Source organism: Pituophis catenifer, unplaced genomic scaffold, assembly GCF_029215685.1.
Source record: "Pituophis catenifer annectens isolate HBS135680 unplaced genomic scaffold, rPitCat1.0.hap2 SCAF_4, whole genome shotgun sequence".
NCBI lineage: Eukaryota > Metazoa > Chordata > Lepidosauria > Squamata > Colubridae > Pituophis > Pituophis catenifer.
The window spans coordinates 51,591,347-51,611,050 of NW_027256884.1; the positions used below are offsets into that span (position 1 = coordinate 51,591,347).

The following is a 19,704-nucleotide window of genomic DNA, read 5'->3' on the forward strand; positions in this document are numbered from 1 at the left end:
AGGGGGCAAAACTGCCTAAACCAAAAATGTATTCCATGACACCCGAAGAAATGAAAGAACTGAGGGAATACATTGACTATAACCTAGCTAGAGGCTTCATACAACCAGCAAAATCCAGAGTGGCCGTCCCAGTATCCTTCAAAGAAAAGAAAAATTGAGGTTGACTCAGCCTTCCATCCTTTCTAAGGTAGGTAAATTGAGGACCCAGTTGTGGGGGCAATAAGCTGACTTTGTATAAATATACAAAAGGATGAAGGCTATTGCTGAGCACATTGTAAGCCGCCCTGAGTCTCCGGAGAAGGGCGGCATATAAATCAAATTAAAAAAAAAAATGGGGGATGAGACTTTGTGTGGACTTTAAAGGAATAAATACAGTGTGTGTACAAAACATCTACCCCCTACCCCTCATGAAATACATGCTGGGTCACCTAGCTAAAGGAAAGGTGTTTACAAAACTCAACCCCTAAGAAGTGTTCTACTGAGTCCGTATCAAAGAGGGAGATGAGTGGAAAACTGTGTTTAACTGCCCCTTAGGTAGCTTCCGATTTAAAGTAATTATCAGCTCCGGTGTGCCGGCTAGTCTGGAACTGTCATTCAGCAGGGAGCCAACCCCTGAGACCTCTGGCCAGCCACCAGCCCAGTCGCCACCCCCGGGAACATCCAGGAAGCTGTCTGGACCCTGGGAGCTACCAGCCCCGCTGTCATTCCGAAGCTCACTTTTCCAGGCAGTGGAGCTGTAACAGAGGCACCTGGAGAAGCTGCCATGGTGGGAGAAAGCTGCACAGCCGCCGAACAGCTGAGAGGCAGTCGCATGGCAATGACGTCATCAAGGACAGCACAGCCACCGCCGCCACCTTGCGAGTCAGCCAGATTTACAAAAAAAGGGCTGGGAACTTCAAGCCAGGCACGCCCCGCAGCCCCCGCCTCACTCACCCCCAGCAGCAGCTCTGGGCTGGGCAGCGGTTCGGCTTTCCCAGCTGGCCACCACCTGCATCGCATAATCTCGCTGACTTTCCACAGCTGCTGGGCCTTGCTTGCCATGGTTTCCAGCAGGTGGAGGTGGCCAGGGACTGCGAGGCTGCACCGCCCGCATTGCCCCTCTGCCAGCCAGCCCTGGCTTGCCCACCCACCCGGTCAGGGTGGAATGTGGGAGTGCCTGGCCTCCCTGCCACCCGCTTGCCTGAAGAGGAGGTGCCGGGTTCTGAATTCATAGTAAAGAACTGCAGAGGGGTTGGATGTAAACATTAGACAATAGCAATAGCACTTAGACTTATATGCCACTTCATAGTGCTTTTATAGCATTCTCTAAGCAGTTTATAGAGTCAGCATATTGCCCCCAACAATCTGGGTCCTCATTTTACCCACCTCGAAGAATGGGAGGCTGAGTCAACCTGGAGCCGGTGAGATTTGAACTGCTGAACTGCAGATAGCAGTCAGCTGAAGTAGCCTGCAGTACTACCTCTTTGGCTCTGGGATAAGCGAGGAGAGCTTTGGTGCTGGGTTGTTCGGAGCCGTCTTTTGTGCACAGTGGCAGATGGGGTGGCAAAGCGCCTCCTAGGTTTTCTAGGCTTCGGCCCCAGCCTTACTCTTATTGAGTTGCTTTTTGTTAAATGGGCAGACATATAAATATGAATAAATATAAATATTTAATAGTATTTAAATATTGACTATACATACATTTGAAAGCACAAAAATTCATTTTAGTCTTTTTTATTACATAATCCATTAACAAAATAACTTAATATACACTGTCAAATCATATATATATTAATCAGAAATAGACATATGGTCCTTTCATAAGCATTATTATGACCTATTAACTGGCTTTTGTTATTAAAGTAGCTTCAGTTCTTATAGACCCTACGAAGAAGTAAGAAAATTGATATATATATATATATATATTAATTGAAAAAGTTTTACAATTACATTTTCTCCCCAGTTTCCCCCCCCAACCCTCCCTGACCCCCCCTAACCCCCCCAACCCTCCCCTCTCCCCAGGACTTCCACAAAATTTAATCCAAATCAAAATCACATTTTATAAAACTTGAACCCCTCCACCCCCTGTGTATTTTTCACATCTTCACTAAATTCAATTATTCTATCACTATATAATACATTCAGTTAAAAGCTATCTGATATTTCCTAGTTTGATATTTATTCTGCACATAATCTATCCACTTTTTCCACTCCCATACATAAGTCTCTTGTGTCTGGTCTTTTAGATATGCTGAAATCTTCACCATCTCTGCAAAACTGGCCATCTTCAAAGTCCATTCTTCAATAGTGGGCATAGCTTCATTTTTCCAATATTGACCTATCAGTAATCTCGCTGCTGTTATCATATACAATATCAACTTTGTTTCACCCAATGTAAAACCCTTAACTATACCCAATAAGAACAATTGTGGAGAAAACTGAATTTTTTTCTTCAAAACATTCTGCATAACCCACCAGATTTTTATCCAAAAAGCCTTCGCTTTCTTACAAGTCCACCACACATGATAATATAGTGGGCAGTCACATGATAATATAATCTAGGCAGTCACATCTCCAGCATTTTGGTTGAACATTAGGGTACATGCACAACAATTTCTTAGGATCTAAATGCCATCTATAAAACATTTTATAAAAATTTTCCCTCAAATTCTGCGACTGTGTAAATTTAACATTCTGAACCCATATTTTTTCCCATGTTTCCAACATCACTGGTTCTGCAAAATTTTGTGCCCACTTTATCATGCAATCTTTAACCAATTCAGTTTCTGAATCCCTTTCTAACAAAACATTATAAACCCTTTTAATATGCATTGGACCTTTCTCTTTTATATGTCTAACCAGTTCTTCCTCATGCATCATTATACCAGTTTTTTGGTCCTCTTTCCATCTCAATTGAAGTTGATTATACTGTAACCAAGTTAAATTAATCCCTTCTTCCAACAGCGTTTCTAAAGTCTTCAGTTGCCATCTGCCCGCATCTGCAAAAAGAACTTCTTTATATAAACCCCCCCCCGAGTGACATTATATTTGTATTCCACATGATATGACCAAGATCCAGCCATAACGGTATTTTGTAATCCCATTTGAGTCGGTGCTTCTTCCAAACTCTCATTAAAGAATCATGTGGCTTTTGAATACTTTATCCACTTTGTTCTCATAAAATAAGTAAGCATGCCAACCAAATTCAAGATCAAAACTTTCTATATTCAATATTCCAGTCTTTTTCCTTCCAAACCAATCACTTGCTTGCGTCAAAGCTGCTGCTTCATAATATAATTGTAGGTTTGGAAGTTTAAGGCCTCCCCTTTCTGGAACATCTTGCATAATTTTCAGTTTAACTCTCGGCTTTTTCTCGTTCCAGACAAACTTATTCAGTCCTCTTTGCCATTCTCTCAGTTGTTTATCACTTTTAAGCACCGGAATCATTTGAAACAAAAAAAGAAATCTTGGCAAAATGTTCATCTTAACTGCTGCTATTCTTCCAAGTAAAGACAGCTGCAGTTTTTTCCAGGTCTCCATATCTTTCTGTATGTCATGCCACAACACCTCATAATTATTTTGAAACAGTTTCATATTTGATTCTGCAACCTGAACTAGATATTTAACCTTTGGTACTATCTCAAAACCTGCCTTGCTTTCAAGTTCCTGTTTTCGATCTTGTGTCATATTTTTAACTATCATCTTAGTTTTTTTCTGGTTCAATCTGAATCCTGATACTGTACCATATTGTTCTATAATGTCTTTCATCTGGATTATTGATTCCATCGGCTGTGTTAGGGTAACAACCAGATCATCTGCAAATGCTCTTATTCTATAATCCTCTTGCCTTATCACTATTCCTTTCAAGGTGCTCGAGTCCCGTATTGTATTCAACAAGACTTCTAATGTTAAAATAAATAACAATGGGGATAACGGACAACCTTGTCTTGTTCCTTTTTCAATATTAAAGTCTGTTGTGAAACTTCCATTAATAATGATCTGTGCCTTTTGTTCTTGATAGATTGAGACCGCCTGTATAAATTGATCCCCAAAGTCCATCTTTTTTAAAGTCTTTAGTAGAAAATTCCAGTCCACTCTATCAAAGGCCTTCTCCGCATCCAAGAAGACCAGCACTGCAGGGATCTGTTTATTCTTCTCAAGATATTCCAGTAAATCTATAACTTGCCTTACATTTTCCTTCATGTATCTGCCTTCTATAAATCCAGCTTGGTCACAATGAATCACGTCTTGAATAACTGGCATCAACCTGTTGGCTAATACTTTTGCAAATATTTTATAGTCATTGTTCAGTAGAGATATTGGTCTAAAATTCTCAGGTTTTTTAGGACCTATTTGCTCTTTCAGTATCAATGAAATATAAGCTGTTTTCCATGATGGGGGTATTTTACCCCCTTGTTGTATACTACAAAATAAATCTTTAAGATGTTCAGTCATTTCTGCTTGTAAAGTTTTATAGTACACCGCAGTTAAGCCATCCGTCCCAGGAGCTTTAGCAGTTTTCAATTGTTTAATTGTGGCAATAATCTCAACTGTTATAGGATAATTCATTCTCTCCTTTTGTTGACTGGTAGTTTTTGTAACTCTTTTATTTTCTAGATATTTCTCTATAAGTCCACTGTGTGTATCATCTTTGGCATATAATTTAGTATAATAATCTACAAAAACTTCTTTAATTAATCTTTGTTGGGAAATTTGCTTCCCTCCAGTATCAATACTATCAATAATCCGTGTACTCTGCTTCTTCCTTAGTGTATAAGCCAACCATCTGCCCGGTTTATTAGCGTTGCAAAATGTGTTGTGTTTCGCAAATTGTAAATTTGTTGCTGTTTGCTCCGCCATAAGCATTTGAAATTGATCTTTCAGAAGTTTTATAGCGCCTCGTATTCTTTCATCTGTTGGGTTTTTTATAAGTAACTGTTCTTTATTCTTTATTTCTGCTTCCATTTCGGATCTTTTCTTTTGTCGATTCAATTTGTGTTTAGAGTTCATATGAATGAGTACCCCTCTCATATACGCTTTACTCGCATCCCACACGATTTCAATAGGGGTACCCTTATTCAAGTTCATTTCAAAAAATTCTTTCATCTGCTTTTTAAATTCTATTATATTTTTTTCATATCTAAACAGATTTTCATTTAATCTCCATGATCTTCTCTCACTCTTTCCCATCTCAATTTCTATCCATACCGGGCTATGGTCAGTTAAAGTCCTTGGAAAAATCTTTGTTCTTTTTGTTTTTACAAGTAAATCAGCTGATAGTAAGATAAAATCAATCCTAGAAAAGGATCTGTGTCTATCTGAAAAAAAGGTAAAGTCCAATTCTTTTGGGTTATGTATTCTCCAGATATCTTTTAATTCCAAATCTTCTTTCATATCAAAAAAAGTCTGTGGTAGTCTAATCCTTGACTTCGCCGAACTCTTTTTATCTATTTTAGAATCAATTACTCCATTCCAATCTCCCATGATTAAAATAGATCTATAATCCCATTGCAATATTTTAGAATGCAAAGTTTTATAAAAATTATCCTGTTGTTGATTAGGAGCATAAATTCCAATCACTAAAATTAAACCACTTGCTGTGTGCAGCTCAATTGCTATAAACCTACCACCTTCATCTGCTTCTATAATTTTAGCTGACAGTCTTTTATTTATATAAATAACCACACCATTCTTTTTTTCCAAATTTGAGGCTATAAAATGTGTTCCTAATCTTGAATTTATCAGATATTTTTGATCTTGTGTTCTAACATGAGTTCCTTGTAAACAAATTATATCATTATTAAATTGTCTCAAGTATGTAAATAATTTCTTCCTTTTCTGTGGTGAATTTAATCCATTCACGTTCCAAGATAAAAACTTAATCGTCATGTAGACTTTTTTGAAGCGACAAGCACATTTGCCGAAGATTTTCTGAATCGGTAGTCTTCGGCTTTGCTCCCCCCATGGCTTCACATTCTTGTATATTGCTCTTGACTCCTTTCTTATATTGCTGCGGCTTGGGCCTATCCTGTTGTTGTTTTTCTTTGAGTTGCTTAGAAATTGCTCGAGTTATACGCTGATCTTTAGCTTCACACATCCGGGCTAGGTCCAAAGCCACTTCTCTTGTAGTCTTAGGTGGTTCAATCACAATTTTCGAAGGAGGATCTAGCAGGGGCTCATCCAGAAAACTTCCTGTAGCTCCCTGCATTTCCATTACCTCTAGTTCCAGCTGCTTAGGCTGCTCTTCCATCTCTTGCTGAGATTGCTTCTCCTTATCACTCTCCTTTATCTCCAACACAGAAGATGTACGTGGGAATGGTGAGCTCTCTTTAAAAACATTAGAATAAAATTCTTCCGCCTTCTCAACAATATTTAATCGGTATCTTTCTCCTTTATATCTCAAAATTATACCAGTTGGAGCATCTTTCTCCTTTATATCTCAAAATTATACCAGTTGGAGCATCCCATCTAAATGGAATTTGTTGTTTTTTTAGTTCATTCACTAAAAATCCAAAGTCCTTTCTATCTTTTAACATCTTAGGTGGTAGCTCTTTATAAACTACAATCTCCTTTCCCTCCACTTGCACAGCAGAGAGAAAAGACTTTTGCAAAATATCATTTCTCATTCTTCTGTCTGTAAAATATATCACCACATCTCTAGGCAATTGTCTTTGTCTGGCCACCCACGAATTCACTCTGTAGATTTTATCCATTTTGTAAAAAATCTCTTCAGGGCTAATCTTTAACAACACAGCTAGAGTGACTTCCGGGTTGGCTCCGCAGCACCATTGACGGTGATTCCGTTGAGCCGTTCTGACAGCGTTAATCAGCTGTCAAACGGCTTGAAAATCTCCCCTTCGGGAAAAGAAGGGGAGGAGAGCAGGTGGGTGAGGGTAGAGCTCCCTGAAAACCCCTGGATTAATTCCAGGGGTTAGGAGGGTGAGAGCTCCCCGTTCAGCCCACTGAAGCTCCGGATCCGGGGGGACTCTGTTTTTTTTTACAGAGCTAGGTGTTGCGTCCAATTTCTGCTGTCAAACAGAAGATTAAATGATTTCAAAAAAGCAGGCAGAACAGAAGCAGGAGGACAAGCTTTTTGCAAGTATAACACTTAACTCCGGGGATACAATGTTTCTAATTGGATTTTCTGAGCTGGAAGTTAAGATGGCGTTTCTTTGTTGCGATTTTAAAAGGGAAAGTTAGAAAAAGTTTTTGCTAATAGACTCGTGCTCAGAGACTGGCTTTAAGTTGCTGGAATAGATTTTGAAGAGCTGTTTGGGAAAAGATTGTTTATAAAGAAATTGCTGAATGCTGCTCAAAAGGATGGCTCTGACTTTATGATTTTATGGTTGTGGGAAGAAAGAAAATTTCTTTAAAATAAAATGGCTTCTAAGAAAGGAGATCTTGAAAGTGCTGGATGCTATTTGGAGGTGTCAGAAACGAAACAGTTGTCTGATTTACAGAGTTGTAAGGATTTTGATGCAGAACTTACAGAATTTATAAAAGAAGCCATGAATAATCATACTGCAGCTATAAGTAACCAAATAGCAATTCTTAAAGGGATAACAACAGAAATGACTGAGGAAATCAAAACAACTATGGAGCATGATGACAACTCAGGAGATATTGCAGCAGAGAGGGTGGAAGAATTTTCTCAAGAATTTTCGAGCTTACTCTCTGCTCTTTTCGGAAAAATTGATAGAATCCTTCAAAATTATGACTTGGTTTGGAAAAAAGTAGTAAATGACCAGACTTTCGAAGTTTCAGAAGATGAAGGAGACTTGTCAGTGGCATCTATACATTTAATAGAAAAGAAACAATTGAACTTTTCTTCACAAACTCTTGACAAACTTTGGTTTTACAGACGAAGGAATGAACTGATTTATATAAGCATGAAGAGGCGATTTGGGGGCTCTAAATCAGAGGAAACTTTTTTAAAAAGGGGACAATTTTTGCAGTTATATCAACCTCAAATTAAAATGAAAAACCTCCTCAAAATAGAAGTAGGAGGGATGCAGAAAGATTGGAAAAAATATAAAAAGAAAGCAAGAATGGAAGATTAATCTTTTCTTTTGGCTTTGTAGTTGTTCTACTCATGGTTAAAAATGATTATGTTGTAGGTATTATAACTACTGAGGGGGGAAAAAGTATAAAGTTAAATATTGATTTTTAAATATGATGTACTAATGGTTGATTAATCCTTTTTGGTTTTTTAGTTTATGTATTAATGGTTAATTATGTTGTTGATTATCTTTTAAATTTTAAAAATTGGAGGGAGGAATAATGAAGGGGGGAAATTTAGAAACTTAAAAAATGTAGAAATTTAATTAGTGAATATCTAAGGTTTATTTTTTGTTATGAGATTTTAAAATAAGAAACCAAGAATGGAAGATTATTTTTTTTTTTTTGGCTTTGCAGTTGTTCTATTCATGGTTTAAATTGATTATGTTTTAGGTGTTATAACTACTGAGGGGGAAAAAGTATAAAGTTGAATATTGATTTTTAAATATGATGTATTAATGGTTGATTAATCTTTTTTGGTTTTCTAGTTAATGTACTAATGGTTAATTATAAAAATGTAGAAATCTAATTAGTGAATATCTAAGGTTTATTTTTTGTTATGAGATTTCAAAATATCTGAACTTTGAGAAAAGTAGGAGGGGGAAAAATGTTTTTAGGTTTGAATGTTTAAGATTTGTTAATGGTTTTAAAATTCTTAGAGTTATTGGATTACATGTTACTTTGTGTTTATATAAAGGGAGGTTGATGAAATTGTAAAAGGGGAGTTAAGGGGTCTTGGGAGTTATTAAATCTTGCAGTTAGCTAGTTTATTTTAGCGAATGTTTGGTGAAATCTATGCCCTGTTTTTGTTCTGGGAAGTCGGGGGTGGGGGGTGGTGAGGAGGGGTTGAAGATTGAGTTTACCAAATTGATTTTTTTTTCTTTTTTTCTGATGATAGTATGAATGATTGTTTATATTGTATACTTGTTTGATCAGAAAATAAAAACTTTTTTATTAAAAAAACAACAACAACACAGCTAGAGCATCAGCACAAGTCTGTCTCAGGTCCTGTCTATCATTCTCTTTTATGCCTCTCAGCCTTATGGCAAATTCCATAGACCTGAACTGCATCATTGTAATTTCATTTTCAAGTCTCTGCAGTTTATTGTCAGCATCAAAGATTTTATAGTCAGTCTCTTTCATTTTGACATCCATTTCTGATCTAAATTCTTCCACCTTAGAATCGGTTTTAATAATTGCTTCTGACAATCCAGTCACCACTGTCATTAATTTTTGGGTCACCTTGTCATATTTTTCTTGCACCACCTCTTTAATTTCTTTAATCTTCTGCTTAATTTCCTGTTGTGACTTTTTAAACTTCTCATCCAAATTTTCATCTTGCCTCATCAAAGCCTGAGCAATAAAATCCTTTAAACTTTCAAGATCAATCTCTTTTTTCTGGCTCTGCTGGCTAGGAGGCTGCTGTTCAGATTTATGTGTGGGGGATCCCCCCCCCTGCTGCCTTCCCTTCCTGTTTAGTCTGCTTAGAAGCCATCCTGCCACGTAGGCTAGCTTTTCCAAAAAAAGAAATCCTTTTTCCCTTTCCTCCACCACAAAGTCCTCTAAAAAATTCCCCCAGGTTTAGTCAAGTTAAGAGTGTAATTGAAGCAAAATCAGGCTTGTTTTTAAAAAAGATTTTCTTTTCCTCCACTTGTTACAGACAGTGCAACTTTGTAGCTAGTTGAAATAACTTTGCTAATCCACTCTTGCTTTCAGCTCGTTAACGCTGAAGCCGGACGCCATTTTCAAAAGACTTTCACTCATTCACTCTTCTGTTTCAAAATTAATCACAGGGCTAGTAGTACTTGCAGTTTCGAGGTTCAAGTTGTTATTCCACCCTGGTTGTTTGAATTTGCTTTGTTTTCAATAGAAAGGTTGCTCCTGCCGCCTTGTTCTATGCTGGGTAGACTCGTCCCACGCTGTCCGGAGTCTCGGCAAGCTGAAAGGGAGCCGCGCCTGTTTCCTCCCCAGAAGCAAACGATAGCTATCTGGGGGCTCACAGGGGCTCAACCTGCTTCTCACCCACTCTCTTCCACTAATCCTTTAGGATTCGGGAACTTCCGAGCCGCTTCTCTTGATCGAAGCGGCTCTAACAGGCAGCGGGGCTGGCGGTCCAAAAACGGGACCGTCTTTCGGCGACAGGAAGCAAACCGGAAGTCTCTGGAGTTGCAATATTTGAGTTTGGTTGGTTAATAATTGTTGTTTATGATCATATTACAAGAAAGAGACCATTGCTCCAAATAGCCTAGTCTGGCTGCTGAGGAATCTTCCTCTTTCCCTGTAGTTTCATGTATCTTTTGAATGATTATTCAGGAGACCAGAGAGCTTACCTGGACAGGAAGACAAGCACCATAAACAAGGCATGCAGGGGAAAGTGATCATTATCTCCTCTAATGAGAAACCACATGTTCCCTGTGACTTCTACGCTCAGAAACAAAATAGTGTAGCTGTGCTTGTTAAGGGCCAGTTAAATTCTCTATCTTTTAGCACACTTTATCAGCAGTACATTCTGCCCAATTGTCTGTCCTTTAGATAGTAAAATCCATTTCTGAGTTTTATAGATATTAAGAAATGACATCGGACTTCCGGTTTGCTGCTTGTCCCCGCTGGACGCTCCTTCGGGATCGTCGAACCCACTGCCTGTAAGAGCCGCCTTTTTCAGCGGAATGGCGGCTCGAAAAAAACTCCGTTTCCATTAGGAAACGGAGATAGAGCCGGCTGGGGTGGGTAGAGTCCTCTGCCTAATCCCAAAAGTTTTTTATTTACTTTTGGGAGGGAGCGGAAGAGACTCCCCGTATCCCCAGCCGATGCTCCGGGCTCTGGGAAATCTCTGCTACACGCAGAGCTAGGGGGCAAAAGCAAGCCTGTAAATCTGTCAAATAAATTAATTAAAGAAGATATGAGCTGGACCTCTGATCCTGAAGCGCAAGTATTCTTTTTATTTTATTTTGCCTAAGAAGTGAAGTGAAGGGAAAAAAGTTTTTTAAAATGGCGATTGCTGCTGCGGCTTGAAGAGAGGCTGAAAGGGAAACTCCTTCCGTTTTCAATTACAAAGTAGCGGAATGAATACTTTTGGCTGTAACTGAAGGCAAAACCTCACTCTCACTTCTGTTTTTTTTTCCTTTTTTTTTTCCTTGGGGATCTGATATTGATCTTGGTTGGAAAAAAGTTTTTTTTTTTTCTCTTTTCCAGTAAATTTTGTCTGCGTGGAAAAATGGCACTGAGACTTATAAAGCTAGACAAACAGGCAGTGGGGGGGGGATTCCCCCATTAATAAATTACATCAACAAGTTTTAACTCTCCAGTCTCAGAAACCTGACTTTAATATAATAGAATTTCTTCTTGAGGAGATTGTAAGAAGGGATGAGATTGTGAATCAGCAACTTGAAAAATTTAAGTTGGAAATCAAAGAAATTGGTGAATTGGTGAAATCTAAGTTTGGCTTTTTGGATCGAAAGATTTTAAAAACAGTTAATGGCTTAGCAGACTTTGTGATTCAGTTGGATGCAAATACTAAATTATTAGTCTAAAATGAAAGAAACTGAGGAGAATTTGGATGACAAGATCCAAAAAATTAAAAAGGATTTGGCAAACACTCAGGATAATAGTTCAGAAGACAAACTTAAAATGGAGGCTGATCAAAAGACTGGTAATGAAGAAAATGTACAACAGAGGATTGAAAGAGAAGTTTTAATGATCCAACACAATTTTACAGAATATGCAATTAGACTGAGAGGTCTGCAGGAAAATGACAGAGATGATTTAAGGAAGATATCTTCTGAAATTCTGGCTGGGATTTTAAAGGTTCAACCTGATGAAGTGTTTTGCAGGATTGACAGAATTTATAGAATAAACTCCTGGTTGGCAAAACAAAGGCAATTGCCTAGAGATGTGGTGATTTATTTTACAGACAAAGAAATTAGAAATAATATTGTGCAGAATTCTTATAATTCTACTTTGCAATTTCGTGGAAGAAAGATTTGGATTTTTAAGGAACTCCCGCCCAAGATGTTAATGGAGAGGAAGAAATTTGGTTTTCTAGTGAATGAGTTAAAAAAAAGGAATATTCTATTTAGGTGGGACGTCCCAGTTGGTTTAATATTGAGACACCAAGGAGTAAGATACCAACTGAATACTGTCGAAAAAGCGGAAGAATTTTATCAAAAATTTTTAAAAATAAATTTAACATCTTTAGGCATAACACAGGACAAGCAAAAGGAGCTGGAAATAAAGGGAAAACATCAAATTACAGAGGCTGTGGTAGATAAACTGTCTTCGGACTCTTTGGATACCCCAGCTGGACTGTCTATAAATTTGAGAGCAGTGTCATCTGATTCTAATGTGATGAATTATCAAGTTACAGACAAGTGCGTAAATCAACCAGTTGATATACAAGTGATGGAAAAGACATATGAGATAATAAAACAAAACCAACAAGATCAATTTACAAAGCAGAATGACAACCGATCAGCTGATACACAACTTGTAGGAAGGAAATCTGGATGGAAATGCAACCCGCAAAAGAAAAAGAAAAGAAACAGATCTCGTAGAAATAGTAGTTTCTAAACCAAGCAACAGTGAAGCCAGGGATTTTAAAAAATAAATGAATATGTGAAAAGATATTGGAGGCGAATTATCGTTTAATACTATCTTGAGGAAAGTGGCAGATCTCTGCAATGCCGTGATTTTGGGAGGTGGAAAGAGCCTTACATTGTTGGATTTGAACTATCTATTTTGGATTTCTTTTACTGATAAATATATTATAACTATTTTGAGTTACAAGGCAAGAGAGTCATGCTGGGGCATGCAGAAGATCTGGCTGTTACCCACTAAGATGATGGGAATTTATAATCCTGATGAAAACCACAATCACAACTATATGGAATATAATTATAATGTCACTCGGGTGGTTGTTTTTACTTTTATATATACATGAGGATATTCATTATTGATGGGGGCAGAAGATGACTGAAGATTTTGAATAAACTGTTGCACCAGGATGCTATGTTACCCTATTATGGATGATGGATTTAACAATCTAGTGGAAAGACATCAAAGAAGATACTAAATGAATTATAAATTTAAAGTTATTGTCTTTTCTCTTTTTATAAAATGGAATGTATATATAGACATATGTATATTTTAGCAGAGTGGGCAGTGGATTATATTTAGAATTGTAGTGTATGGTAATTTTGCAGGAAACTGGGTTGAAATAGGCTAGTTTAGTGATTGATTAGTTTAAGAAAAAGGATTTTTAAGTCATATATTTTGGGGAGTGGAAGAATTGGATAGAACTGAATAAATGTTAAATCTGGAGAAGGCTGCTTTGAAATGTTATATTAATATATATAAAAGATTAAAGGTTATGTTGTTGTAATAATAATAATATTTTATAAGTTTGGGGGAGGAGAAAAAGGGTAGATTATTGCGAAAAGCGGAGAAAAGCGGAGTTGTAAGAATATTATGCTAAGGGTCAGTACTTTGAGGAGTGAGTAAGGGCATGGTAAAATATTATGTAATTAATTATGAATTAGCTTATTGTTGTGAAGAAGTCACGGGGGGGATGGGTGGTGAGGGGGGGTTAGGGAAGAGGGGGGGAAAGGGGAAAAAACTTGTATTTGAAAACTTTTTCAATAAAAAAAAAAAAGAAATGACATCAATTGTTTTTCTTACCTCTTTTCCAATACATTCTGAAGAAGAGATTGTTTCACTTGAGAACTTCTAGCATTTGTGGGTACATAAGTTTACTTATGTTGAAACATAGAAGAGAAATAAATCTATTTTGTGAATATCTAAGATGTACAAACAATATCCTTTCTAATGAAAAATATCCTTATATATTAATTTTTTTTTAATGAAATTTTATTGAATAAAGAATATATTACAATTCAAACTTTACGGTTCGGCAACATGTAGTCACATTATATATTTACAAGTGTGGTATCTAATCAATTATCTAAATATTATACAATTTATACGAAAATTCTTATAAAATTAATTACAGTTAAATTATGATACAATAATATATAGGATTAATTAGTAGTTGTACATTGTTCCTCATAAGTATTAACTTTTGCATTTATTTTCCAACCACCTATACCACAGATCCCAAATTGTGTAAAATTCTGAATCCTCCTTTCCGTTTAACACATACGTTAATCTGCACATTTCTGCGCAGTCCAGTACCTTATTGACTATCTGTTCCTCAGTTGGACCTCTTTTCTCTTTCCAATATCTGGCATAGGAGAGTCTAGCGGCTGTGACAATATGAATAATCAAATATTTCTTATCCTTAACAAATGTTCGTTTTAGCACTCCCAGGAGATAAATTTCAGGCAAAAAGTTGATATCCTCATTTAATATTTCTTGGATCCATTTTTGTATTTTTTTCCAAAACTTCCTCACTTCCGGACACGTCCACCACATGTGGTAGAAGGTACCTTGATGGTGGCCACATTTCCAACACTTGGAGCTTGCATTTGGATATATCTTTGCAATTCTAGATGGTGCTAGATGCCATCTATACAGCATCTTATACTGATTCTCCTTATAGCTTATTGCTCTCGTCAGTTTAAGATTGCTGTTCCATATTTCTTCCCAATCATCTAGATTTATCTTTGAGTCGATATTTCTTCCCCAAGCAATCATTTGGTCTTTTAATATTTCTCCTTCTCTATCATATTCGAGCAGGTAGGAGTATAATTTAGCTAATAGTTTATTCTCACTGCCTAGTCATACCTTATCAAAACTATTTGTCCCCATCTCTATTCCCTTTTCCTGTTTATCTTTACTATATCGGGATTTAATTTGTAAATAAGGCCACCAATCAATATGAATCCCTTGCTCTTTTAAAATCTCGTTAGATTTAAGGTTACCACTGTTATCTAGAATGTCTTGATAGGTGAACATTTTCTCTCTACTTATTGTGTTTGGATGAATCATTGCCTCCATTGTAGAGATCCATTTTGGGTATTTTAAATAATGTTTATGCCTAATTTCTTTCCATGTCTTCATTAATGTATCTCTAATTTTGTGTTGGTGGAAACATATGCCTGCCCCCTTTCCTTTATCCCAGAGATAGGCATGCCAACCTCTCAATAGGTCGTGCTCTTCCAGTTGTAAAGTTCTTTTGTCTCTTAATGAGGCCAACTCTCGTAGCCATACTAAGTTGGCTGCTTTATGGTATAGCTCCCAAACTGGGAGGCCGAATCTGCCTTTATTCCTTTTTTCCTGCAATGACCGTAATGCAATTCTCGGTTTTTTCCCTCCCCAAATTTATTTACTTACTATCCCATTTAAATCCGAAAAATATTTTTTGTCAATACTAACAGGAGTGGTTTGAAACAAGTATATTAATTAGGGGAGAATACTCATCTTAATGGTGGCTATCCTACCAAGAAACGATATTTGCAACTTCCCCCAACGTTCCAAATCTTGCTTGATCTTTGTCAATAAGGGTATATAATTGTCCTCCTTTAAGGTTGAGCATCTAGCAGTAATCCAAATCCCTAAATATTTTATCTTCTTAACTATTTGGATGCCCAAGTTTTCTACTATTATTTCCTGTTCTCTTATTGGGATATTTTTTGTTAACATTTTAGTTTTTGTCATATTTAATTTAAATCCAGATAGCTTCCCGTACTCGTCTAATTCTTTCAATACTTATATATTAATTTTTCTTATCCTCCTATGGCAGGATTTACGATAATTGTTTTCCTCTTAATTATTAAATAGCCTTTTCTCAATTTCTCTGGATCATTTTATTTTTGAATTATCACACAGTTAAATTATAAGGATATAATTCTACAGCAAATTACAGTTGTATATACACAATGATGCATTTGCAAACTCCCTGTATTCTGCCTCTGGATCAAACATCCTTTGGGAAGATACTGAAAAAATAATCAAACAGATCTGTGAACATCTAGAAACAAATATAGTTATAATTAGTAGCCAGCACGGGTTTGTTAAAAACATATCATGCTAATCAATCTTATTTCATTCTTTGGCAAAGTGACTAAATTAGTAGACCCTCAAAATGCTGTGCACATAATATACTTAGATTTCAGCAACACATTTGACAATGTAGACCACAACCTACTTCTTGATAAACTAGAAAAATGTGGGATAGACAGCATCACCACCAGATGTCGACCCTTAAGATACCGTATGTGTAACCATATTTTATTGTAGCCTTTTTTTTTAATTGAAAAAGTTTTTCAAATACAAATTTTTCCCCCTTCCCCCCCCTCCTCCCTAACCCCCCCTTGCCCTCCCCTCCCCCTATGGCTTCTTCAAAGTAAAACCCAAATTCATAACAGATTATATAATACTTTACCATCCCCTTACTCCATCCCCCATATGCTGACCCTTTCTTTCTAATAATATTATTATATCCCCCTTATACTATACATTTCAAAATAACATTCTACTATAACATTATATAATAACTCCTAATTTAGCATAGTAATATTATTATATCCCCCAATTTAACAATTTCTACTCATAATCTACTCTTTTTCTCCTTTCCCATACATATATCTCTTAAATCAAATCTTTTTTGTATATTAATATGACATTTCAAAGCAACCTTCCACTATAAAACTATATAATAAATCCTAATTTAACATTTATTCAACTCATAGTCTGTCCATTTCCTCCACCCCCATAGATATATCTCTTAACTCAAATCTTTTACATATATTTATATCTAAACATAATATCCCTTTTCTTCAACTGAACAATCAATAAGCTAACCTATCTCCACCCACTTTCCTACAGGACTACCATACATAATAGTTCTTAATATCTTTATTCTTCTGCCCACACCACTAAGAAGTATTCCCTTATATAAATAAAATCCTCAAATGACTTTAAGCTTGTAATCCATGTAATATCTTCTGTAGTGTCTTTCAGCTGGATTGTTAACTCCATCACCCATATTAGGGTAACATCACATCCTAATTCCAACAGTATGTTCGGTATCTTCAATTACCATCTGCCCCCATCAACAATAGATGTCTTGATATATAAAAAAACAACCACCCGAGTGACTTTATATTTGTATTTCATATAGTGTCTATAGTAATGTCTTTCATCTAAATTATTAATTCCAACCACCGTAATAGGGTAACAACCAGATCTTCTGCGTGCCCCAATCCCATAACTCTCTTGCCTTGTAGCTCAACATAAACGTAATACATTTATCAAAGAATCCAAAATAGATAATTCCAATCCATTCAGTTTAAGGCCATTTTCACATCCCAAAAGTACAGCACTGCAGAGGTCTGTCACTCTCCTCAGGATAATATAAATCAATACTTTGCCTCAGCTATCTTTTCATATATACAATCATCTCTTAAATAACTGGCATTACACTGTTGTTTAGTTTAAAAGTTTTTGTTTTTGTAAGACCTGCTTCTTCTTTTCTTGACTTTTTGTGGGTTAGATCTCCATCCTGGTTTCCTTTCTATAAATTGTGTATCAACTGTTTGGTTTTCATACTGATCTATGACTTGATCTTGTTGGTTTTGCTTTTGTGGCTTAAATCTCCATTCTGGTTTCTTTTCTATGAGTTGTATGTCGACTGATTGATTTCTATGCTGGTCTGTAACTTGATAAATCATCACATTAGAATCCAAAGCCGCCTCTCTTGTATTTATAAATAGTCCAGCTGTAACTTCTGAAGGAGAATCCAGAAGCAGCTCATCTACAAAGTCCTCTGTAACTTGTTGTTTTTCCATTACTTCCATCTCCTTCTGCTTATCCTGAATTTCTATCTCTTGTTGATTTTGTTTTTGTTTATTCCACTCATGTATTATACATGAAGATGTTGAACCCATTTTAAGAACCTTATAGTAAAATTCTTCCGCTTTTTCAACAGTATTTAGTTGGTATCTTTCTCCTTGATATCTTAATATTATGCCAACTGGGACATCCCACCTGAATGAGATGTTTTGTTTCTTTAGCTCAGTCACCAAAAATCCGAATTTCTTTCTATCTTTTAATATCTTGGGCGGCAACTCTTTATATATCCAGATCTTTCTTCCATACAATTGTAGAGTGGAATTAAAAGATTTTTGCACAATATCATTTCTTATTTCTTTATCTGTAAAATAAATCACCACATCTCTAGGCAATTGCCTTTGCTTTGCAATCCAAGAATTTACTCTATAGGCCTTGTCGATCTTACAAGATACCTCCTCTGGATGAATCTTTAAAATCCCAGCCAGAACTTCAGCAGATTTTTTTCTTAAATCATCTCTATTATTTTCCTGTAACCCTCTCATTCTAACTGCAAATTCTGTGAGTCCATTCTTTGTATTTTATTGTTCAAATTATAAATCTTATCATCAACTTCCTCCATTTTAGACTCTAATAACTTGATATTTGTATCCATCTTTATAACTATTTCTGAAAAAGCATTAGTCACTGTTACAATCTTTCTTTGTAAGTTATCATACTTTAATTGTATGAATTCTTTAATTTCCTGCTTAAATTTTTCAAAATTCTGGTTCACAGTCTCGTCATGTCTTGCCATTTCCTTCAAAACAAATTCTTTTAAATTAAAACGATTCTTCTGAGTCTGTAAACTCGAAACTTGTTCACATAATTGTAAATGGGGGAACCCCCCCCGCTGCTTGTTTGTCTGGCTTTGTTAATTTTAACGCCATCCTGCCACACAGACAAACTCTTTTTAAAGAAAGAAGACTTCTCTCCAAACAAGATCAATATCAAATCTCCAAGAAAAAAAGAAACTTAGAATAGAAATTTTTCTTTTCTCTATTCTAGCCAGCACTGTTTGTTCCGCTACTCTGTAACTTGTTACGGAAGGACTTTCACTTTCGGCTACTTCTCAAGCCTCAGCGGTCGCCATTTTAAGCTTTTTTTTTTTCCCTTCACTTAGAAAGGCAGAGGTCTCCCAAAGCCCGGAGCAGCGGCGAAGGAAATAGGGAGCCTCATCCTACTTCGTCCCCAAGAGTAAAAGAAAAACTCTGGGGACTTCGCAGAGGGCTCTACCTGCCCTCGCCTGCTCTAACTCACATTTCCTTATGGAAATGGCGTTTTTCAAGCCGCCTTTCAGCTGTAAAGGCGGCTCTTTACGGGCGACGGGGCTGGCGGTCCCAAGGGACCGTCTGACAGCGACAGAAGTCCGCCTTTTTCTTTTTTTTATTAGCTTTTTAGGTTTGTAAGTAAATGAATTTAATAATACTTCAGGCTCACCACTTTCTAACTGTTGGAAGTAGGGTTGTAAAGATAAAGGGGGAATGTTATGTCTAGGTGGCATTCCTTTCCCACAGAGTTGGAATTACACCAAGCCCTTTCCAATTTAATGTGTACCTAATAAATAGACTTTGAAAAGAAGATGGATACCTTGGACTTTATTTTTTGGGACATGTTACTTGGAGGTTTGACACCAGATGGATTGTAACTGGCTGACAAACTGCACTCAACGAGTAATCCTTAATGGTACTACATCTATATGGAGGGGAGTAGTGGGGTACCACAAGGTTCCATTTAGGCCCAGTACTCTTCAACATCTTCATAAGTGACTTAGATGAGGGAATAGAAGGGGAACTCATCAAATTTACAGATGACACTAAGCTGGCAGGAATAGCCAAAACCCCAGAAGACAAGCTCAGAATCCAAAAAGATCTTGACAGACTTGAA

The 19,704-nt window shown here is 36.7% G+C and overlaps 1 protein-coding gene across 6 annotated transcripts in view; it reads right to left on the reverse strand.

Moving 5' to 3' along the window:
• The window catches only part of PHKA2 (phosphorylase kinase regulatory subunit alpha 2), a 311,493-nt gene that overhangs the window by 22,193 nt on the left and 269,596 nt on the right, over positions 1-19,704 (reverse strand). Inside the window, exon 34 of one of the 6 annotated variants that reach the window (XM_070943840.1) lies at positions 15,766-15,958. The exons of the other annotated variants lie outside the window; for them this stretch is intronic. Coding sequence (XP_070799941.1) covers positions 15,939-15,958 — 20 coding nt within the window. The 3' untranslated portion in view covers positions 15,766-15,938. Of the gene's footprint in view, positions 1-15,765; positions 15,959-19,704 lie in introns of those variants that run through there. 6 annotated transcript variants of the gene reach the window in all.